General features: G+C 39.0%; 2 protein-coding genes across 4 annotated transcripts in view; both read left to right on the plus strand.

The window, feature by feature from the left end:
- LOC100337053 (ATP-binding cassette sub-family C member 4) overlaps positions 1-25,285 on the plus strand; it is a 1,051,816-nt gene that overhangs the window by 779,286 nt on the left and 247,245 nt on the right. The window lies entirely within an intron of this gene.
- The window catches only part of LOC107131218 (ATP-binding cassette sub-family C member 4-like), a 66,709-nt gene that overhangs the window by 30,010 nt on the left and 11,414 nt on the right, over positions 1-25,285 (plus strand). For all 3 annotated transcript variants that reach the window (XM_025000206.2, XM_059892302.1, XM_059892303.1), the window contains 7 exons: positions 314-410; positions 2,953-3,120; positions 3,871-4,011; positions 5,026-5,063; positions 5,453-5,538; positions 15,412-15,558; positions 24,686-24,765. In XM_025000206.2, the coding sequence (XP_024855974.2) occupies positions 314-410; positions 2,953-3,120; positions 3,871-4,011; positions 5,026-5,063; positions 5,453-5,538; positions 15,412-15,558; positions 24,686-24,765 (757 nt within the window). The remainder of the gene's footprint in view (positions 1-313; positions 411-2,952; positions 3,121-3,870; positions 4,012-5,025; positions 5,064-5,452; positions 5,539-15,411; positions 15,559-24,685; positions 24,766-25,285) is intronic.

Raw genomic sequence — 25,285 nt, forward strand, 5'->3', positions numbered from 1 at the left:
TCTTATGAAATATATAAATGCTTAGCTGAGTTTTAGGTAAAAGAAGTTAGCTCTTGGCGCCTCCTTCACTGGATTGCTTTTTAGAATATTTTTTAGTGGAGCTGGAGTCAAGCTTGCTGCTGATGAATTTGAAGACCTTGCCAAATTCATTGATTTATGTTTGTATTAAATTTTGTCATTTATTTGGGTATTTAAAGTGCAGATTTTTGACTATTATGTTGTCTTTGTCTCACTATGTTTTAAATGTATAAATTTTTACTTTGGTATATCCCCATTAATGTGCTTTTGCATGCCATACCTTTTATATTTGTAGGTGTATTTGCCAAGCCTTGAAAGATAAGGTCACAATTTTAGTGACTCATCAGTTGCAGTACCTAAAAGCTGCAAGTAAGATTCTGCAATTGGAAAATGTAAGTAGTTTCTAGACATCTGTGGAGCTTGCTAGCACTCTCCTCGGAGTCATGATAAATGCCCTCTTCTCCCTCAGTTTTTTGCCCCCTTCTTCCCAGAGCTGGTGGTACTCATGCCCTGAGGATGAATTCAAAGACCATAGAAATGTCACTATTATGCTCTAAGCCACATAAACCCTAAAGTGTATAAAATTGCTACTGTAGAATTACTGAGTCATCACTGTTCTAATGAAATTTGTTAAGGATAATAATGCTATATTATATACAAGATTTTGTTTTCCCCTTCCAGGATTTGAGTCAGAGTATACTAATTTGGAAATTATAGATACTAAGACCCATTGTAACCATGTTATAGTCAAACGCAGTTTGCTAAATATCTTCCATTAGCACCAGAAGTGAGGCTGGGTAGACGAGCACCTGGGTCAGAGATGCCCACTCTGCTGGTGTCTCCAGTTGCTGGTCTCCCTGTGCAGGTCTCTGCCGGTGCCAGCCGGCAAAGTCGATCAGGTCCCGAGAACGTGCATGGCAGGGCTGAGAAAAGAAACTAAAGCAAGAGAAATCTACAACAAAGATGGGGTCGAGAGGTTCAGACACGTCTCCACGAAGGGACGCAGTCTGACACCAACTTTATTCAACATCTCATATTTATACAGAAGAGCGTGAGAAAGACAAGACAGTTAACATTTTCTTTGTTTGACCTATACATCTTACAAACAGTCACAAGAAATCTTGAGAGCATGGGAATGGCACCCTGTTATTATTTCTTACACCAGATAACATTTCTCTGTGTGTGAAAAGTTTGCACAGAACTCCAGGTGCCTGCAGTAAATAAGTGCCTAATCTCTGGGGTGGCGGGACAGAGAGCTATGTTTGCAAGCAAACCCTCAAGGACTGAGGCAGCTCCCAGGGCTGTGTCCTTCGGACAAAGGACCCCGTTCTCACGGGCAGCTCCCCGCAGGTCTCTATGTGCCCGATCCATGTGGGAGCCTGTGCAGCAGGAGGTCAAGGCCCTGCCTTCACGGGGCTCCCGTTCTTATGGGGATGGGTGTGACAGAAAGGGTGACATCCTGGCCTCTTTGAGGAGCTGCTGCCTCATGGGGTCTGAGTGACATGAAGGTGGAGGCCACACAGTCACCTGGGGGAGGGGGTCTGAAGCAGGGGGTCCTCAGGATGAGGCTGACCTGGCAGGTTGGAGGAACAGCAGGAAGACCAGTGTGTCTGAGGAGAGTGAGCAGGGGGACAGGAGGGAGCTGGTCTCTGAGCAATGGGCAGGGGACCGGAAGTGGGATGGAAGCCTTGGATGGTCCAGAGCAGAGGAGGGATGTGGTCTGATGTGAGAGTTAAGAGAGTCCTATGATGCACTGGAGGGGTAACAGCAGAAGCAGTTACAAGTCTTAGTAATGCTGAGGAGACAGCAGCATGGGCTTAAGCTAGGATGTCAGTTTCTAGAGCTGCTGTAACAAAGCGCCGCAAACTGGGTGAATTAAAACAACAGAAGTTTGTCATTTCCCTGTTCTGGAGGCTATGGGTCCCAAATCCAGGTACTGGCAGGGCCATTCTCCCACTGAAGACTCCAGGGGGGAGAATCCTTCCCTCCAGCCTCTGGTGCTCATCTGCTTCCCTTGGTGTTCCTTGGCTTCAAACTGCAGCACTGTGGTTTCTGCCTCTAATGTCACATGGCCATTGTCCCCGTGTCTGTCTGGGTCTTTTTTCATAAGGCCATGAGTATTACTGGATGTAGGGTCACCCTGTTCCAGTCTGACCTTATCTTTACTTGATTACATCTGCAAAGAGCCTGTATTTAAATAACGTCATACCCACAGATGTCATGTTTAGGGCTTGAACGTACTTTTGGGGGGCCACCATTCAATCCACAGCTCCTAGTGTGGTTGGTGGTAGACTGGAGATAAATGAGAATATTTCAGGCTTACTGGTTGGTTGATGCTTCAGTCTTGGCTTGTTTGCCTCTGGGCCTCAGCAACAGTGTCCTAAACCCTTGTTTGCTCCACAGGCCCGTGGCCAGATTCCTCACTTATCAAGTGAAGTTCTACTCTGGGAAAGATTATTAAAATGTACAATCTCTAACTGCATAGAAGTAGTTCCATGTGTAGATTCTCCACTCCCCTAGGAATGTGGGGCTCAGATTTCTCAAACATGTTGTTGTTTAGTTGCTCAGTCATGTCTGACTCTTTGCAACCCCATGGACTGTAGCCCACCCAGCTCCTTTGTCCATGGGATTTTCCAAGAATACTGGAGTGGCCTGCCATTTCTTATGTTAATGATATCCATCTTTAACACATGAGAACATATTTCTTTCATATACCCCAGCACCTAACACAGGGTTTGGCAGAGAACACAATGCTCAGTTCTATGTCAAGCTGAACCGAACTAGATTTGTCCTCCAGAATTTCAGACCTAATGATCACTTTCTTACAAAAATCATAACTTAAGATCCGTTTACTTCTCTTGATTAGCATTTATATTAGGTTAGTATTAACAAATGCAAATACATGCCTTTCAATTTTTTTTTTTTTAATTTTAGGGTGAAATGGTGGAAAAGGGGCCTTACACTGAGTTCCTGAAATCCAGAATAGATTCTGACTCCCTTTCAAAGAAGACTGAGGAGCCTGAACCATCTTCCAAGTCTCCAGACCAGCCTCAAGAGTCCTCCACACAGTCAATGAAAGATGCAGCCCCAGAGGACCACGATGTGAGTTTCTCATCCTGCAACATGTCCAGATCCATCTGCTCTTGGTGGCCTTGTGGGCCTTCAATCTGCTCCAGTTATACATACACAGGTCCTCCTCGATATCCAAACCCAGGAGCCTGGATAATTCTGATAAGTGTTCAGATTAGTCCCTCACATTCCACACTCAGGAATCACTCTCTGAAATTCAGGAACCACATAGATTTTGATCACATGCTGTCCCCTGCTACCCAGATTCACCTTACTCCAACTTGCTGTGCAAGCTCAGTTTACTGTATTTGACTAGTATTTTGAGGCTCAGTTATGTTTTATGTTTCCATCATTGAGTGACAAAATAAAAGATTACAAGCTAAACATTAGTTCAATATCATTTTGTGTATTATTTTGAACAAGCTTCTGCATTTATACTTGAATTGGGTATGGTGTGCTTGTGTTGAGAGTCATGATTGACTTTAAGCAAAACTAGCCAACCGTGAATAGCCTCATGCAGATGATGTTTTTTTTTTGTTTGTTTTGTTTTTCCCCTAATGGATTCCTAGGAATGGGATGGCTGGGTCCAAGCATAAATGCATATGTGGTTTTCTAGGTATTTCCACACCCTTCTCTTTAGAAGACAGACTCTTTCACTCCTGCCAGCATATGAGTTTTGTGTGTGTCCCCACCTTTTTGCAATGAAAGTTACTATTGAACTTTTGATATTTGGGGATTAATTACTTAATGTTTTATCTCTCACTGACATTTTTCCCCTCACAGACTGAGGATATACTGGTTAAACTACCCCTGGAGGACTATTCAAAGGGACAAGTTGGTTGTAAGACCTACAAGAATTACTTCACAGCTGGTACTCACTGGTCTATCATCATTTTCCTTATTCTAGTGAACATCGCAGCTCAGGTAAATAAGGACATTTATTTTGGTTTGTGCCCTCAGTTTGGTATTTACATATTATTTGTACTTTATATGGGCTTCCCTGGTGGCTCAGACGGTAAAGCGTCTGCCTGCAATGCTGGAGATGCCAGTTCGATTCCTAGGTCAGGAAGATCCCCTGGAGAAGGAAATGTCAATCCACTCCAGCACTCTTGTCTGGAAAATCCCATGGACAGAGGAGCCTGATAGGCTATAGTCCATGGGGTCGTAAAGAGTCACACACGACTGAGCGACTTCACTTCACTTCACTTATACTTTATTTATCATTATTCTTAGTATGTATATGAAGATATTTAAAGAACTGGCCCATGAGGCTGTGGGATCTAGCTTGGTAAGTGTGAAATCAGGAAGGCAGGCCTGCAGGCTGGAACCTCAGGCAGGAGCTGACCCTGCTGTCTTGAGGCAGAATTTCTTCCTCCTCCGGGAAGCCTCAGGTTTTTCTCTTCAGGGCTAACTGACTGGATGAGGCCACCACAGTGTTGAGGGTGATCCCCTTTACTTCCATGCTTATGATGGATGTGAACCACATTCACAAAATACCTTCATGGCAATGTCTAGACCAGTGACTGAATCACTGGAGACTGGCCTGGCCAAGCTGACATAGAAAACTGACCATCACAGTACCTGTTAAGTTTCTTTCATTTGAAAAACTCCAACATTTACACTATTATTACTGTATTTGCAGTTCATCTGGATTTGCATTGAAAAGCATTTTTTGTGGGGAGCTAAATAAGTGAGCTTTACTGGTGTTGTGTGTACATGACAGAGAGCTTCTAGGAAAATAACAATGTCTTTTGGAGATATTAAAATGCAGCATGCCCTCCCCTGTCCTGTGGTCATTTGGGGTGTGGGGCTTGGCACAGACCTGAGCTGGAAGGACCGTCTCCATGCTCTGGAGCCTTTCCGTCCCCCATCCTAGTGAGCAGGATGTGAGGGTTCAGTAACATCAGTGTGTGAGTGACTGTTGTTTCCTGCTCCCAGGTTGCCTATGTCCTGCAGGATTGGTGGCTTTTAGACTGGTGAGTGATTCCTGGTCTGACCCAAAGTGCTGAAAGTCGACAGGAAGCTCCTTCCCATTCCCACAGAGCCAGGGAGGGCGGTGGAGCTTGTTCAGCCTCCTCTTCTAACCCTCACGGAGTTTCCCTGAAGAAAAAGTTTCTTGCTGGTGGAATATGACCCCACCATGGTCTGTCCCCATGTCTGACCCTCAGCAGCTTCCTCGTAGACAGTTTGAGAACTGAAACTCATGATTCAAGTTGAATTTTTATAAGATAGAGGGACACCAGGCCCCATGAGCTGGGAATTGTTTTCCAGCATAAACCATGTCTCCTAAATTGAGGGTTTTTTTTTTTTTTTTTTCTTTACTTAATTCTATCTACTGCATTTTTTTCTCTTCCCTATTCCATAGGGCGAATGAACACCACATCAATGTTAGTAGACAAGGAAATGAAATGAAGACGATCGATCTGAACTGGTACTTAGTAGTTTATTCAGGTAAAGTTGAATCTTCTACTCTATTATACAGGAGTGTGAAATGCTTTTAGTGAGCCTGTGCAAGCAACTAGGGCTTCCAGGAGTAATTCAGTAATGTCTTAACAGATTAAGTCTCAGTTGCATTTACTCTGTGAATTAATTGGAATGATTATTTTTAAAATTGACTAGAAGAAAAAGATTGAATGAAGACTTTTTAAATTTATTTTATTGATGTATAGTTGATTTAGTACAGTTGTGTTGATTTCTGCTGTACAGCAAAGTGATTCAGTTTCATATATATAGAATGCTATATATGTATATATGCATATATGAATATATGTGCATATATATTCTTTTCATATTGTATGCCATTGCTATATATGTGTATATGAATATATATGTGCATATATATTCTTTTTCATATTATATGCCATTATGGCTTGTTACAGACTATGGAATACCATTCCCTGTGCTATGCAGTAGGATCTGGTTATCCACTCTCAGTATAATAGTTTCCATCTACTCACCCCAGACTCCCAGTCCACCCCTCCCCCACCCTTCTTCCCCTTGGCAACCACAGGTCTGTTCTCTCTGTGAGTCTGTTTCTATTTTGTAGATAAGTTTATTTGTATCATATCTTAGATTCCACATGTAAGTGATATGATGTTTGTCTTTCTCTTTCTGATTTACTTCACTTAGTATGATAATCTCTAGGCCATTCATGTTGCTGCAATTTTCATGCTGCATTATTTCATTCTTTTTATGGCTGATCAGTATTCCATTATATGTGCGCGTGTGTGTGTATACTTTCAGTATACCATTATATATGTGTGTGTGTATACTACATCTTCTTTATCCATTTATCTGTTGATGGACATTTAGATTGTTTCTATGTCTTGACTACTGTAAATAGTAATGCAGTGAACACAGGGTGCATGTTTCATTTCAAATCAGTTGTCTTTGGATGTATACCCAGGAGTGGGATTGCAGGATCATATGGCAACTTAACACATGGTCATCACCAGATGGTCAATACCAAAATCAGATTGATTATATTCTTTGCAGTCAAAGATGGAGAAGCTCTATGCTGCTGCTAAGTCACTTCAGTTGTGTCCCTCTCTGTGTGACCCCATAAATGGCAGCCCACCAGGCTACCCCATCCCTGGGATTCTCCAGGCAAGAACACTGGAGTGGGTTGCCAATTCCTTCTCCAGTGCATGAAAGTGAAAAGTGAAAGGGAAGTCACTCAGTCATGTCTGACTCTTAGCGACCTCATGGAGAAGCTCTATACAGTCAGCAAAGACCAGGAGCTGACTGTGGCTCAAATCATAAACTCCTTATTGCCAACTTTAGACTTAAAATGAAGAAAGCAGGGGAAAACCACTAGACCATTCAGGTATGACCTAAATCAAATCCCTTATGATTATACAGTGGAAGTGAGAAATAAATTCAAGGGACTAGATCTGATAGAGTGCCTGAAGAACTATGGACAGAGGTTCGTAACATTATACAGGAGGCAGGGATCAAGACTATACAAGAAAAATAAATGAAAAAGGCAAACTGGTTGTCTGAGGAGGCCTTACAAATAGCTCTGAGAAAAAGAGAAGTGAAAGGCAAAGGAGAACACATGTATACCTGTGGTGGATTTATTTTGATATTTGGCAAAACTAATACAATTATGTAAAGTTTAAAAATAAAATAAAATTTAAAAAAAAGGAGAGATAAACACATTAGAATGCAGAGTTTCAAAGAATAGCAAGAAGAAATAAGAAAGCCTTCCTCAGTGATCAATGCAAAGAAATAGAGGAAAACAATAGAATGGGAAAGACTAGAGGTCTTTTCAGGAAAATTAGAGATACCTAGGGAATATTTCATGCAAAGATGAGCACAATAAAGGACAGAAATGGTATGGACCTAACAGAAGTAGAAGATATTAAGAAGAGGTGGCAAGAATACACAGAAACTGTACAAAAAAGATCTTCATGACCAAGATAATCACTATGGTGTGACCACTCACCTAGAACCAGACATCCTGGAATGCAAAGGTAAGTGGCCCTTAGGAAGCATCACTATGAACAAAGCTAGTGGAGGTGATGGAATTCCAGTTGATCTCTTTCAAATCCTAAAAGATGATGCTTGAAAGTGCTGCACTCAATATGCCAGCAAATTTGGAAAACTCAGCAGTGGCCACAGGACTGGAAAAGATCAGTTTTCATTCCAATCCCAAATAAAAGCAATGTCAAAGAATGCTTTAACTGTTTCACAATTGCACTCATCTCACATGCTAGTAAAGTAATGCTCAAAATTATCCAAGCTAGGCTTCAATAGCATGTGAACCATGAACTTCCAGATGTCCAAGCTGGACTTAGAAAAGGCAGAGGAACCAGAGATCAGATTTCCAACATCCATTGGATCATTGAAAAAACAAGAGCATTCCAGAAAAAAAAAAAACATCTACTTCTGCTTTATTGACTATGACAAAGCTGTTGACTCTGTGGATCACAACAAACTGTAGAAAATTCTTAAAGAGATGAGAATACCAGACCACCTGACCTGCCTCCTAAGAAAGCTGTATGCAGGTCAGGAAGCAACAGTTAGAACTGGACATGGAACAACAGACTGATTCCAATTCAGGAAATGAGGACATCAAGGCTGTATGTTGTCACCTTGCTTATTTATGTTATATGCAGGGTACATCATGAGAAACGCTGTGCTGGATGAAGCAAAAACTGGAATCAAAATTGCTGGGAGAAATATCAATAACCTCAGATATATAGATGACAATACCCTTATGGCAGAAAGCAAAGAAGAACTAAAGAGCCTCTTGATGAAAGTGAAAGTGGAGAGTGAAAAAGTTGGCTTAAAACTCACATTCAGAAAACTAAGATCATGGCATCCGGTCCCATCACTTCTTGGCAAATAAATGGGGAAACAGTGGAAACAGTGACAGACTTTATTTTTTTGATTTCCAAAATCACTGAAGATGTTGCCATTGGCCATAAAATTAAAAATGCTTGCTCCTTGGAAGAAAAGTTATGACCAACCTAGACAGCATGTTAAAAAGCAGAGACATTACTTTGCCAACAAAGTTCCGTCTAGTCAAGACTATGGTTTTTCCAGTGGTTATGTATGGATGTTAGAGTTGGACTATAGAGAAAGCTGAGCACTGAAGAATTGATGCTTTTGAATTGTGGTGTTGGAGAAGACTCTTGAGAGTCCCTTGGACTGCAAGGAGATCCAACCAGGCCATCCTAAAGGAGATCAGTCCTGGATGTTCATTGGAAGGACTGATGTTGAAGCTGAAACTCCAATACTTTGGCCACCTGATGCAAAGAACTGACTCATTTGAAAAAAACCCTGATGCTGGGAAAGACTGAAGGCAAGAGGAGAGAGGGATGACAGAGGATGAGATGGTTGAATGGTATCACTGACTCAATGGACATCAGTTTGAGTAAACTCTGGAAGTTGGTGATGGACAGGGAGGCCTGGCGTTCTGCAGTCCATGGTGTCTGAAAGAGTCAGACATGACTGAGCAACTGAACTGAACTGCTGGCAACTTTACTTTTAGTTTTTTGAGGACCCTCCACTGTTTGCCACAGTGATTGCCTCAGTTTACATTCCTACCAACAGTGTACATATGTTCCCTTTTCACCACACCCTCTTCAACATCTGTTATTTGTATTTTTCAATGATGGTCATTATGACTGATGTTGAGTGGTACCTTATTGGTAGTTTTCATTTCATAACTAGCAATGTTAAGTATCTTTGTATAGATCTGTTGGCATATATCTGTGTATGTCTTTGGGAAAATGTCTATTTAAGTCATCTGTCCATTTTTTGAGCAGGTTTGCTTGTCGTTGAATTATATAAGCTGTTTTTGGATTTTGAAAATTAAGGCTTTGTCAATCACATCAATTTCAAAGGTTTTCTTTCAGTCTGTAGGTTGTCTTTCCATTTTGTTTATGGTTTCCTTTGCTGTGCAGAAGCTTATAAGTTTGATTAGGTCCCATTTGTTTATTTTTGGTTTTATTTCTATCACCTTGGGAGACTGACCTAAGAAATCATTGGTACAATTATGTGAGAGGAAGTTTTACCTGTGTTCTCTTCTAGGAGTCTTATGGTGTCATGTCATATTTAAGTCTTTAAGCCATTTGGAGTTTATTTTTGTGTGAGAGTTGTTCTAACATCAGTGATTTACATACAGCTGTCCAACTTTCCCAAAACTACTTACTGAAGATACTGTCTTTTATAATATACATTGTATATAATAAACAAGTCTTGCCTCTTCTGTTGACGATTAACTTTAACAGGTGTTGAAGGTGTATGCATTTATTTCTTGGCTCTCTGTTGCATTTATTCATAGTCTATTTTTGTGCCAAAACTGCACCATTTTGATAACTATAGCTTTGTACTATCATCTGAAGTCTGGGAGGGCTATGACTCCTGCTTTGTTCTTTATCCTCAGGATTGCTTTGGCAGTTCTAGATTTCTTGTGGTTTCATATAAGTTTTAGCTGTATTTGTTAGTTTCATGAAAAATTTATGGATAATTTGATAGGGATCTTGTTAAATCTGTAGATTGCTTTGGGTAGTATGGCCATTTTAACAGTATTAACAGTATTAATTCTTCCAATCCAAGAGCATGGAATATCTTTGCATTTCTTTGGATCATGTTTAGTTTCCTCTTTTAATGTTTTATAAATCTTTCACCTCCTTGATTATGTTTATTCCTGGGTATTTTAAGTTTTTTTGATGTGATTTTGATTTGTTTTTACATTCCTTTTATAATGTTTCATTATGAGTATAAAAAATAACTTGGTTCAGTGTGTCAATCTTGTATCCTTATGCCTTGCTGAATTCATTTACCAGTTCTATTAGTTTTTGTGTGGAGTCTTTACAGTTTTGTATATATATTATCATCTGCATATAGTGACAGTTTTACCTCTTCCCTCAAAATGTGGATAAATTTGATTTCTTTTTCTTGTCTTATGGCTGTAGCTAGGACTTCAAGTACTGTGCTGCATAGAAGTAGTGAGAGTGGGCATCCTTGTCTTTCTCCAAATTTTAACAGGAAGGCTTTCAGCTTTTCACCACTGAGTATTATATTGGCCGTATGCTTTGTCATAAATGGGCTTCCCTGGTGGCTCAGATGGTAAAGAATCTGACTGCAATGCATGATCCCTGGGTTGGGAAGATTCCCTGGAAAAGGGAATAGCTACTCACTCCAGTATTCTTGCCTGTAAAAATCCATGGACAGAGGAGCCTAATGGTCTGCATACAGTCCATGAAGTTGCAGAGTTGGACATGAATGAAAGACTTATACTTTCAGTTTGTCATAAATAATTTTCATTTTGTTGAGATTTATTTCCTCTGTACTTAATTTCTTAAGAGGTTTTTTTTTTTTTTTATCATGAATGGATGTTCAATTTAATCAAATACTTTTTCTGTATTTATTAAGATGATCATGTGGCTTTTGTGTTTTCTTTAATTGATATGATGGATCATATCAATTGATTTGTATATGTTAAACCATACTTGTAACCCTGGGATAAATCCAACTTGATCATAGTGCATGATTTTTTTTTTTAATGTGTTGTTGGATTCAATTTGCTAATATTTTGTTGAGAATTTTTGCATCTATATTCATCAAGGATATTGTCCTATGATTTTCATTTTTGGTAGTATCTTTAACTGGTTTTGATATCAGGATGATGTTGGCTTTATGGAATGTCTTTGGGAATATTCCCTTTGCTTCAATCTTTTGGAAGAATTTGAGGATTGGTATAAGCTCTTCCTTTGTTGTTGGGTAAAGTTCACCTGTGAAGCCATCTGATCCTGGACTTTTGTGTGTAGGGATTTTTTTTTTTTTCAATTACAGATTCTATTTCATTTTAGTGATCAGTCTGTTCTAATTTTCTATGTCTTCTTGGTTCAGTTTTGGTGTGCTGTAGAATGGAGAAGGAAATGGCAACCCACTCCAGTATTCTTGCCTGGAGAATCCCACACACAGAGGAGCCTGGTGGGCTGCCATCTATGGGGTCACACAGAGTCGGACATGACTGAAGCAACTTTGCAGCAGTAGCAGCAGCAACATGTGTCTAGAAACTTATCCATTTCTCATAGGTTGTCCAGTTTGTTAGTAAATACAGTTCATGGTTTATTTATGTATCTGTAGAATCAGTTGTTACTTATCCTCTTTCATTTATTATTTTGTTTATTTGGGTTCTCTCCTTTTATTCTTGGTAAGACTAACCAGAGGCTTGTCAATTTTGTTTACCCTTTCAGAGAACCAGCTTTTGGTTTTATTGATTTTTTTCTATTTTTTAAATATTTATTTCCTCTCTGATATTTATTATGTCCATCGTTTTGGTGATTTTAGGTTTTGTTCTTCTTTTTCTAATTCTTTTAGGTGGTAGGTTAGGTTGTTTATTTGAGGTTTTTCTTGTTTCTTGAAGAAGACCTACTTTACTATGAACTTCCCTTTAAGAACTGCTTTTGCTGCACTCTATAGATTTTGTATGGCTGTTTTCATTGTCATTTGTATTTTTAAATGTCCTCCTTGATTTAATCATTGATCCATTTTTTTTTTCCCCTTAGTAGCATGTTTTTTTGTGTGTGTGCACTCAATTGCTCAGCTGTGTCGACTCTTCATGACCACATGGACTATAGCCCACCAGGCTACTCAGTCCATGAGATTTTCCAGACAAGAATACTGGCTGCTAAGTTGCTTCAGTCGTGTCCGACTCTGTGCAACCCCATAGATGGCAGCCCACCAGGCTCCCCTGTCCCTGGGATTCTCCAGGCAAGAACACTGGAGTGGGTTGCCATTTGCTTCTCCAATGCGTGAAAGTGAAAAATGAAAGTGAAGTCGCTCAGTCGTGTCTGACTCTTAGCGACCCCATGGACTGCAGCCTATCAGGCTCCTCCGTCCATGGGCTTTTCCAGGCAAGAACACTGGAGTGGGAGTGGGTTGCTATTTCCTACTCCAGGATATTTTCCTGACCCAAGGATTGAACCCACATTCTTGCATCAGTAGGCGGATTCTTTATCACTGCATCACCTGGAAAATCCAGCATGTTGTTTAGTTTCCATGTAATCTTTCTTTCCTTATTTTTCTGTGGTTGATTTCTAGTTTTATGCAATTGTGGTCAGAAAAGATACTTGAAATAATTCCTGTCCTCTTAAATTTGTTGAGGCTTGTTTTATGCTATCGTATGGGTCCATCCTAGAGAATGGTCCATCTGCACTTGAAAAGAATGAGTATGTTAGGGTTTATTGGGATATAATGTCCTATAAATATCTAGTAAGTCTGATTTTTCTATGGTTTCATTTAAGATCTCTGTTGTGAGTGGGGTGTTCAAGGCTCCTACTATTATTGCATCCTCATCAATTTCTCCCTTTATGTCTATCAGTATGTGTTCCATGTATTTGGATGCTCCTATATTAGTTGCATATATGTTGACAAGTGTACTATCTTCCTATATTGATCTTTTCATCATTATCTAGTGTCCTTCTATATTTTCCAGTATAATCTTTGTTTTAAAGTCTATTTTGTCTGATATGAGTATTGTTGCCTCCACTTTCTTGTTATTTCATGAAATATCTATTTCTGTCCCCTCACTTTCAATCTATGTGTGTCCTTTGCCCTGATGCAGGTCTCTTATAAGCAGCATATTGTATATTGTATGCTCTTATTATTTTTATTCAGTATGCCACTTTGTGTCTTTTGTGTGTTTAGTTCTTTGACATTTAAGGTAATTTTTGATATGTATATATTTATCACCATATTCAACTTTGTTTTCCCGTTGATTTTTATTTCTTCTTTGTTCCTTATCTTTTATTTTTTCTTTTCTAGTTTTGATGATTTTCTTTTGTGTTATGCTTCTGCTCTCTTCTTTTTGGCTTTGGAATCTATTGTATGTTTTTGATTTATGGTTACCCTCTTTTTCAATTATGTTAACTTCTTCCTATATCTGCTTGCTTTAAACTGGTAGTCATATAAGCTTAGGGCTTCTCTGGTGACTCAGTGGTAAAGAATCCATCTGCCAATGCAGGAGACAAGGCTTCTAGGGTTGGGAAAGATCCCCTGGAGAAGGAAATGGCAACCTACTCCAGTATTCTTGCCTGGAAAGATCCATGGATACAGGAGCCTGGTGGGCTGTAATCCATAGGCTCACAAGAGTCAAACATGACTTAGCAACATGACTTAACAACATATAGGCTTAAACACATTCTGAAAAAATATCTGCATTTTCTTACTCTCATATCCCATTTTATGATTTTGATGTGCCTCTTATACATCTTAATGTTTACCCTTTTGCTGTTCATTGTGGTTATCATCGATTTCACAGAAAAAAATGTTTAATCTATGTATTGGCTTATTTAAGTGATTTACTGTCCAACTGTGATATTCTCTTTCCCATGGAATCTTGCTTCTTTTCTGTTTAGAGAAGACTTTATAGTATATGGTGTGTGGGGGTGGGGGTGGGGGCGGTCTTCCCTGATAACTCAGTTGGTAAAGAATCTGCCTGCAATGCAGGAGACCTGGGTTTGATTCCTGAGTTGGGAAGATTCACTGGAGAAGGGATAGGCTACCCACTCCAGTATTCTGGCCTGGAGAATTCCATGGACTGTAGTCCACAGGGTCACAAAGGACAAGACTGGAGCGACTTTCATTTTCACTTTTCGTATATCCTTTAGGACAGTTTGGTATTGTTTTGCTGTTTGCTTGTCTGAGAACTTTTATCTCTCCTTCTAAGTGCTCATCTTGCTGGATAGAGTATGCTAGGTTGCAGATTTTTTTCCCTTTTAGGACCTTAAATATATCTTGCCATTCCCTTCTTGCCTGCAACTTTTCTGTAGAAACAACAACTAATAGCCTTGGCCCAGGGTGGGCTGGGGATGGGGGTGGGATTCCTTTGTAATTAACTTTTGTTTTTCTCTTGCTGCCTTTGAATCTTCTCTTTAACTTCTGCCATTTTAATTGTATATGTCTTTGTTTAGGTCTCATTCAGGCTTATCTCACTTGGGACCCTCTGCTTCTGTACTAAAATATCTGTTTCCTTCTTTATATTTGGAAAGTTTTCTGCCATAGTTTCTTCAAATACATTTTAATCCTTTTTTTCCTCTTTATTCTCCTTCAGGAATTTCTATTATGCCTAGATTGGCATGCTTTATATTATCAAATGGGTCTCATATTGCTTTTTTTTTTTTTTACATTTGTGTTTCTGTCTGCTGTTCTGATTGGGTGATTTCCCGTGATCAATCTTTCACATCACATATTCATTTTCTGCATTATTCAGTCTACTATTTATTGCCTTAAAGCCAGCTTTTGTTTGGTACCAAAACATACCTCACTTTTAAATTGTGAGACATGTTGTAATTAGTAAGATTTGATATTCAGAGAGAAAAAGATGACTGCATTTTATCATTTTCTTTCTTCTCAGTTTTATTAGAACTTGTACTTGAATTAGGAAAGCCTGAAGTTGTAGCTTACACCTGCTGTTTTCCCCATGTGGTTTCTATTTAATGAGAAACAGTGGTTTTTATATTCTTTATAAATGTGTTTGTGATTGTATTAAACTCTTATAGAATCTATTATATGTATAAATTTATATATTATATATGAATTTATACATAAATTATAGAATAAAATATATAATGCACTTATAAAGTGTTTGCTCTGCTTTAGGATCATTGAAGAAAAAGCAGAGATCTTGTGCTGAGTGATGTTTCTTTATTTCAGGTTTAAATGTATAAATTTATATATTATATATGAATTTATACATAAATTATAGAATAAAATATATAATGCACTTATAAAGTGTTTGCTCTGCTTTAGGATCATTGAAGAAAAAGCAGAGATCTTGTGCTGAGTGATGTTTCTTTATTTCAGGTTTAAATGTATTTACCATCCTTTTCGGCATCACGAGATCTCTGGTTTTATTCTACATCCTTGTTCGTTCTTCACAAATTTTGCACAACAAAATGGTAGAGTCCATTTTGAGATCTCTGGTAGTGTTCTTCGATAGAAACTCAATAGGTAAGTCAGACACCAAGTTTTCTCAGTAAAAATGGTTGTTAACAAACCCATTTTGTGCCTTATTATAGCTTATGTTTGAAAATGGAGGAGATACTTGAAAGAAAATCACTGTCCTGTGTTGATCCATTTTCTATAAAAAGCTGATGTTTTTCCTCCTACCAGAGAAAATCTGAATATAGAAGCATATAAGCTTTTATTCCAATTTGTGTTTGTGGAAAAATAAATATTCCCTTTGCAGAATGATTTAGGAACCCATTTGTTGCCTGGCATATAAAACACCATATATTTGATGGAAGTGTATTTCAGTGTTGCTGACTACTCGAGTTAGTGGTAGTGAGGTAGATGAACCTATAGCCGTTACACAGAGTGAAGAAAGATTAAAACAAATATTGTATATTAATGCATATACATGGACTCTAGAAAAATGGTACTGATGAACCTATTTGCAGGAAGGAATGGAGACTCAGATGTAGAGAATGGACTTCCAGGCACAGCAGGGGAAGGAGAGTAGCACAGACGTACAAACACTATCATGTGTAAAATAGACAGCTGGTGGGAAGTTGATATAAAACACAAGGAGCCCAGCCTGACACTTTGTGATAACCTAGAGGGGTGCAATGGGGAGGGGGGAGGGAGGCTCCAGAGGAAGGGGGTATATGTATAATTATGGCTAACTCACATTGTTGTATGGCAGAAACCAATACAACATTGTGAAGCAATTTTCCTCTAATTAAAAAAGAAATTAAAAAAATGTTGGCTGTGTTATGTGGTGTTAAGCGTCCCTGGTGGCTCAGATGATAAAGAATCAATCTACCTGCAATGTGGGAGACTTAGGTTTGATCCCTGAGTTGGGAAGATCCCCTGGAGGAGGGCATGGCAACACAGTTCAGTATTCTTGCCTAGAGAATCCACATGGACACAGGAGCCTAGTGGGCTGCAGTCCATGGGGTCACAAAGAGTCAGACACGACTGAGCGACTAAGCACAGCCCACAAGCTAAGTTATTCTTTAGGAAGGACCTTCTTACAAGGAATCTCTCTCCATGAGACAGGCTGCGCATTTCTTTCTTTCATTTCCCATCCATTTCTGGAATCACAGAGCTTCTGGCATGTGTGGACACTTTGAGGTTTACCTAAAATGGCAATGATAAATTAATTAGAAGATTGATGAAATGTAAATATCCTCTTCAATGAAATTAACTCTATAGTGGACTTTTGCTGACATGTAAGAAGAGGCTTTGTGGTACGTAGCAGGTGGATGTTCAGTAGTAAGTTTCTCAATATGAGTGTCCCTGGAGGTTTCCCAGTGGTTGATGTCTCCACCCTGTGTCTTTCACCTATCCTGTTTTGGAAGGTAGCCTCTATACTGGGTTTCTTTGAGGAGTTAGTTCATCAGTGTACATGCCCACTTTATCTAATTGGTTAGATTTTTTGTGAGGCCCAGGGTGGCTTTGCTTATGCAAGTAATAATTGACAGGACCTGTTAAGGGAGGTGGGCTGGAGGTCAGACAGAAGTAGCCTTGACCTAGTCATCAACTAGCCACAGGACTGTAGGCCAAAGCAGGTGGACACTATTGGGCAGGCAGATCTCAAGGTAGGATTTGTCTGCCTTGATTTAAAAGTATGGACTCTCGAGCCAACTGCCTGGGTTCAGTACTGGTGCTAGTTACTAATAGTAATAGCAATTTATAAGTATGTTAATACGTATGTGTTTGTTACTTAAATTCTCTATTTCTTGGTTTTCTTATCTGTAAAAATGAGGATTCTATTCACACCTGACTTATCTTAATGTTGTGGGTATTGTTGTTGTGCTCAGTCATTTGGTCGTGTGTAACTCTTTGTGACCCCATGGACTATAGCCCACCAGGCTCCTCTGTCCATGGAATTTTCTAGGCAAGAATACTGGAGTGGGTTGCCATTTCTGACTCCAAGGCATCTTCTTGACCCAGGAATCAAACCCGTGTCTCTTGCATCTCCTGCATTGGCAGTCAGATTTTTTATAACTGTGCCAAGTTAGTTAATACATTCACAGTGCTTAGCACATGGTCGGTGCCTAATGAGCCTTAGTGACAATGATGACATGGTGTCTGGGAACTTCATCTCCTGTGAAGTGGAGATGCTGCTCTTCCTGTTTCACAAGACTGTTGTGAGGATTAAATAAGAATGTTGAGGGCAGCGTCTTGTGTAGATTTTTCAGTGCATGTTGTTTGGCCCAGGCACTGTGAGGAGCACAGGATGGTAAAATGCAGTGGCCCACACAGATCACATCTTATTAGGAAGTTAGAACAAGGAAGTGACTGGAGGAGCCCATGCTATTATGGCTGTGAAGTTGCTCCACTTTGCCTGTTAATGTGAAAACTACACTTGTAAAGTTGGGAGCATTAAAAGGAACTGAATTTCTATTATTTCAGCCTCTGAGGTCTCATGACCACAGTTAGCCAGGTTCTTCATGTTCAAGACCTATAGGCTTCTCTAGACACTAGTTCATTTATTATTCAAGAATTTGGGACCAAGTTTAAATCTTCAAGTTCACTGATCTTAGAGCAGCCAGCACACTAATGTTTATCTTGCTTCCCCCTCCTATATCTAGTAGCAGGACTTCATTCCTTCAAGAAAATTCAAACTCAAATAAGTATCACAAAGATAAGCCTAGTTTGCCCAAAAGGTTTGGGTCAATCAATTATCTACTCACTCAGTGGTAGATTAAATTGAACTCTTTCCTATCGTATTTTCAAAAGTAGAGTTTGTAATACATAATTTAGGATGGACTTTGTTTCTGGTATATGATGTCATGAAGAGAAAACCACATATATTAGTTTACTGGAAGCTGTTTCATGGAACCATAAATTTCTGTTGACTGTCGGTCAAGCTTCCAAGTTCTGTTTTCTGTCAGTTTTCTGTCACCAAATTTCTGCTGTCTGTCAATAAAGGAGACAAAACTGCCAAACAGTTAATACATTTCCCTGGGATTTAATGTGCATTGAAGATGAATCTTAGGAGGATCAAATATTTGATACCTAATTGTTTTACTTTATAAACTATAGGCCCTTAAAAGGTAAAAGGGAGGAATGCTGATTTTTAAATGTTAATCTTGACATAGCCCTGTGAATGGAAGGAAAATAAATACCTATTTCAAAATGATGAGTCATCAGTGTTACTAGAAAACTGTTTTTTCCTTGATTTAAGATTAAGTAAACACTTGTGACACAAATAGCCAGATTAACAAAAGGTACAAAAGGCAGCACCAGTGTAACCTAGACAATTAGTGGTTTATCTTACAAGATCAGCTAGTTTTATTAACAAATTGACCAATGTTTTAGACCAGGTGAGTAGATTTCACTCCTACAATGGGAAATTCTAAAAACTGAAGGAGGTTGAATTCCTTTTGGTGCCAAATTTTCTAACCACTCCCATCTCCCTTCACAAAGCAACTGTAGGAGTTTCATGCTTACTTGGCCTGGTTTTCAGGTATGTCTTCTCTTGGTTCTTGCTGTATCCAATGACTGCTTTCTAGATGAGATTAAGGTTTGAAGTCTTAGGTGCTGAAATGAGTACCTTATAAATTGTGGATAAATATTGAGTATTTTTTAAAACATACCTCATCTTTTCTCTTCCCTTAATTGTTATGTCCATTTTTTAAAATTTGATGTCAGATAAGAGAGGAAACTTTGATTGTCATCAGTATACATTTAAAATCTATTAATAGACATGGAGTTGGGATGAAGGCAGAGATGTTCCAGTGTCTCAGTTCTGCTAGGACAAAGCTTTGTAATAGCTGTGCCAGTCACTTCACTGGCACAGTCAAGATCCTTTTGACAGAAGCACAGTTATCTTAAGCAGCACTGATTCAGAGTGGTATCAGTGGTATCACTGATTCAGAGAGAGAGAGAGAGAGAGAAAGGCTCCTTTTGAATTAGACTGTCACACTGGAATAAGATCCATATTATTAGATTCTATTAAAGAGTTGTGAAATTTAAAGTTTGAAAATTAACCAGCAAATTAAAATGACTCTAGACTTTACCCAGACTAAATTGAATGGTTTTTCATTATTTTTCAATAGTGGTTTTGAACCACTATGTCATGTGGGATCCATATTACCCTTGGTAAAGAAAACAGACTTTGGAGTCAGCTCTTCTGAATGTGGGAGCTCAGGGGCCGCAGCCAAGAGGAGTTACCCCATGTCTGAGGTCAGGGGCACGGCCAAGAGGAGCTATCCCACATCCAAGTTTTGCCAAAAGAACTCACTGGTCATAGCAAACATCGTCTTCCAACAACAAAAGAGAAGACTCTACACATGGATATCATCAGATGGTCAACACGGAAATCAGATTGATTATATTCTTTGCAACCAAAGATGGAGAAGCTCTATCCAGTTAGCAAAAACAAGACCGGGAGCTGACTGTGGCACAGAACATGAACTCCTTATTGCCAAATTCAGACTTAAATTGAAGAAAGTAGGGAAAACCACTAGACCATTCAGGTATGACCTAAATCAAATCCCTTATGATTATACAGTGGAAGTGAGAAATAGATTTAAGGGACTAGATCTGATAGAGTGCCTGATGAACTATGGACTGAGGTTCCTGACATTGTACAGGAGATAAGGATCAAGACCATCCCAATAGAAAAGAAATGCAAAAAAGGAAAATGGCTGTCTGAGGAGGCCTTACAAACAGCTGTGAAAAGAAGAAAAGTGGAAAGAAGAAAAGTGAAAAGCAAAGGAGAAAAGGAAAGATATTCCCATTTGAATGCAGAGTTCCAAAGAATAGAAAGGAGAGATAAGAAAGCCTTCCTCAGTGATCAGTGCAAAGAAATAGAAGAAAAAAACAGAATGGGAAAGACTAGAGATCTCTTCAAGAAAATTAGAGATACCAAGGGAACATTTCATGCAAAGATGGGCTCGATAAAGGATAGCAATGGTATGGACCCAACAGAAGCAGAAGATACTAAGAAAAGTGGCAAGAATACGCAGAAGAACTATACAAAAAAGATCTTCACAACCCAGATAATCATGATGGTGTGATCACTCACCTAGAGCCAGACATCCTGGAATATGAAGTCAAGTGGACCTTAGAAAGCATCACTACAAACAAAGCTAGTGGAGGTGACGGAATTCCAATTGAGCTATTTCAAATCTTAAAAGATGATGCTGTGAAAGTGCTGTACTCAATACGCCAGCAAATTTGGAAAACTCAGCAGTGGCCACAGGACTGGAAAAGATCAGTTTTCATTCCAATCCCAAAGAAAGGCAATGCCAAAGAATGCTCAACTACCACACAATTGCACTCATCTCACACGCTAGTAAAGTAATGCTCAAAATTCTCCAAGCCAGGCTTCAGCAGTACGTGAACTGTAAACTTCCAGATGTTCAAACTGGTTTTAGAAAAGGCAGAGGAACCAGAGATCAAATGGCCAACATCTGCTGGATCATCGAAAAAGCAAGAGAGTTCGATAAAATCATCTAGTTCTGTTTTATTGACTGTGCCAAAGCCTTTGACTGTGTGGATTACCATAAACTGGAAAATTCTGAAAGAGATGGGAATGCCAGACCACCTTACCTGTCTCTTGAGAAACCTATATGCAGGTCAGGAAGCAACAGTTAGAACTGGACATGGAACAATGGACTGGTTCCAAATAGGAAAAGGAGTAAGTCAAGGCTGTATATTGTCACCCTGCTTATTCAACTTATATGCAGAGTACATCATGAGAGACGCTGGGCTGGAAGAAGCCCAAGCTGGAATCAAGATTGCGGGGAGAAATATCAATAACCTCAGATATGCAGATGACACCACCCTTCTGGCAGAAAGTGAAGAAGAACAAAAGAGTCTCTATGAAAGTGAAAGAGGAGAGTGAAAAAGTTGACTTAAAGCTCAACATTCAGAAAACTAAGATCATGGCATCTGGTCCCATCACTTCATGGCAAATAGATGGGGAAACAGTGGAAACAGTGTCAGACTTTATTTTTGGGGGCTCCAAAATTACTGCAGATGGTAATTGCAGCCATGAAATTAAAAGACGCTTACTCCTTGGAAGGAAACTTATGAGCAACCTAGATAGCATATTAAAAAACAGAGACATTACTTTGCCAATATAAGGTATAGTTTTTACAGTGATCATGTATGGATGTGAGAGTTGGACTGTGAAGAAAGCTGAGCACCAAAGAATTCATGCTTTTGAACTGTGGTGTTAAAGAAGACTTTGAGACTCCCTTGGACTGCAAGGAAATCCAACAAGTCCATCCTAAAGGAGATTAGTCCTGGGTTTTCATTGGAAGGACTGATGTTGAAGTTGAAACTCCAGTACTTTGGCCACCTCATGTGAAGAGTTGACTCATTGGAAAACACCTTGATTCTGGGAAGGATTGGGGGCAGGAGGAGAAGTGTACGACAGAGGATGAGATGGCTGGATGGCATCACCAACTCGATGGACATGAATTTGGGTAAACTTCGGGAGTTGGTGATGGATAGGGAGGCCTGGCGTGCTGCGATTCATGGGGTTGCAAAGAGTCAGACATAACTGAGTGACTGGACTGAACTGAACTTCTGAATGTGAATCCCATTCCAGCCACCAAGAGACAGGTCTTTGTCAAGTTTAACCTCTGTTGACCTCGACTTTTTCTGTAGAGCAGAGATGATAGTACTCAACTATTACTAGTACTCAACTATTACTTAGTACTCTACTAAGTAGAGATAATATTCTCAACGTTTTTGTGTGTGAGAACAAGGAGAATTAATACATGTGAATCATTTAAAGAAATGCATAGCAAATAGCTGGCATTAACTGATTGTTTGATTAACTGACCTGATGCAACATTATGGATTTTTTGGTCTTTTTCTTCTATAAAATCCAAATTAATATGATAAATTTGATAAAACAATTGGGAATGGGAAACGATGCATGTGATTTCCCAGATGCAAGGAAAAATAGAAAAATAACTAAGACAAATAAACAAGACAAATAAACCACAAAAAATCCACAGCATGTTTTTCATTTGTTTACTTGTTTTGTCCTTGTTTCTGTTTTCATCAGGGCTTTGCTTCACTCATGAGTTCATTTTAATTTGGTTTCAGAGGGAGAGCTTAATTTTGCATATAAGCACCAAACATCTGGTTTACTTTTTGCTTGAAAATGATAAGGCAAAAGTTTCTTACAGGTCTATTGTGTAATAGACAGCTGGAAATTTTTTAAAGTTATAAGTTCTATTTAAAATGAACATTGGAATTATTCCAGGGAAGTGGATGCACTTTTTAAGAGTAGCAGGAATTTACTATAGTTTTAAAAAAGGTTATTACTGGTCAAAACGTAGAATGCCTATGTATTCAGCTTTTTCAAAAAGTATGAAAAATGACAAATTTCACAAGTGAGAATTAAAGTTGACCTAAGACAGTTTTAGATTGTCAAAGCTTCAAATTTCATTACAGGATGTTTTTAGAGACATTCTGTGTTTTGTTCAGTCTGGTTAAATCCAGGCAGTCTTTCTGCATTTCTAACACATGGACAGTCTGATACCTCAAAACTTCCTTTTATGCAAAATATGGTTAAAGCAACCTGGGATAAAAATGAGATTCCTGGTCAGTTCTTGTAAGCTGTAGATTATATTTTTAAAGCTGTTAAAGGCATAACAAATGCAACAGAATAAATACAACAGAATAAATATTTCCCAGTTAGCATTAGTAAACTAACCATGTAAATGTCATTACTTACCATTTGGGATATATAATGGCATTAAGGTAGGTGAAGAAATGCATAGTTTTGGGTAGAGAGACCTGAGTGAAGACAGAGAGCACTTACTCGATGAACACCTGGCTGTCAGGTAGCTGTGTGTGTTAGGCAGGGAGCATCTACTTGTCCTGAGTCTTACATTCAGCCTCAATCATGTCTGAAAGGCCTGAAACTCGGAAATGAATGATTCTGTCATCCTGTAGAACTCGCTTATATATATTTAATGAAAAAGAAAAGCAAAAATAGCTTATAAAACTTCAGAGGATTTTTGTGAAAGTAGTTTCCATATACCATCTAATGTTTCAGAGATCTGCTGCATGACAGAGGTTTCAACTTTTGGCAGTTATAATTCTCTCAAAGATAGAAGCCACAGACTGCATTTTGCCCTGAAGGGCATTCGAGGTGCACTGGGCCAGGAAAAGTAGCCTTCTTGGAGACAAAGTGCATGTACTTTTTAGGAGTGCATTCCTGTGACAGGAGGAGTCAACTGACAGGTGATGTCCTGTTCCCCCAGAATGAGCAGTTCTCACCTGGCCCACGTCTCTCATGGCCACCCCAGTTCTTATGGTTCATGGTTTAAGAATCCCCCCCAAATCATAAAACAATGCATATGGGCATTTTCCAGTGGACATACTCCATAGCTTTTATCAGAGATCCTGCTCAGTGACAATCTTCCAAACCTTCAGTCTTTAGGATATATTGTTTTCATGGATTCTGAGAAGGGAAATAAAATCAATGATGATAAGTTACCTTTTAGTCATTAAGAAATATTTCTGTTTTCCTACCTATATGCCTCTGGTCTTCTTGGATGCTTAAGCATGAGTCTGTGTTTGCCCCACCTGCTGTACCTCTGCAAATAACGATTTATTACCCGTGTAGTTAGCTCATAACTTGGAAATGGCAGGAATCCACAATTTTTCAAAATGTAAGGTGCTATAAACTTTTTTAAGGAAAAAAAAATCAGAGAGTTTGTAATTATGCTTATTTAAAAAGTATCAGCAAAATTAGTGTAATAATTGGGATTAATTTAAGTATTTTGTAGCTGTTTACCAATTTGGCACTTGGTAGATGTCTCAGGTTGGATTGATATAAAGGAGGAAACTTTCTCAAATCCACCAACCTTTCTTGATACTGCCACGAGATTCCCCCCACCAATTCTTTTAAAAATAATGCCTCAATTTCAATTCCCCACCGACGGTCATTTGGTATTTTTATTTCTCTAGGTATCATCCTATTTTCTCTTTCTTTACCACTGACATTGGCATATTTCCTATGACTCTGTAATATATTAAATATATATATATACACATATGTACTTTAAAAATATTGTTTTCATTGTTCATGAATTCTTTCTCTTAAAGGGTGTGACTGGGGAAATGAGTAATTTCTCATATCCTGTTCTTTCAGGAAGAATTTTAAATCGTTTCTGCAAAGACATTGGGCTTATGGATGACTTACTGCCCCTGACATTTCAAGATTTAATCCAGGTAACAAAGCAGTCCTGTCAGAGTTCTCACAGGGAATAGTAAAGTGCCTGTTTTTCAAGGCCTTTTCACACTGGTTAAGGGTGGGCTTTCAGCCTGGTGATGTGCTTGTTACCTTCAGAGAAGGTCATGGTTGTGAGAGAAAGGGGCGGCTGTGATAGGGAGGCTGAGTTAACATGAGTAACTCCTGGGGCAGAAGTGGCTCCACAGTCACGATGAGGTTGGTCTGAAGCAGTGACATGCTGGGCAAGTGGTCCTCCCTCTGCCTTCCAGATGACTGGTGTGGATTTCCTTTACTGTGAGCACATTTCATAACAGAAACAAGCACCTCTCATAGAGAGATAGCTTAGATGAGCTAAATTATGCATTGTATTACCACAAAGGACACATATTTACTGCAACTTTTTTGTTTTGTTTTGGATAAAGCCAGGTGTGGTTACTTATAAAAATATAAAGGTGAAAATAATACCTGACTACAGCCATGAAATTAAAAGATGCTTACTCCTTGGAAGGAAAGTTATGA

Source organism: Bos taurus, chromosome 12 (genome assembly GCF_002263795.3).
Source record: "Bos taurus isolate L1 Dominette 01449 registration number 42190680 breed Hereford chromosome 12, ARS-UCD2.0, whole genome shotgun sequence".
NCBI classification, from domain to species: Eukaryota; Metazoa; Chordata; class Mammalia; order Artiodactyla; family Bovidae; genus Bos; species Bos taurus.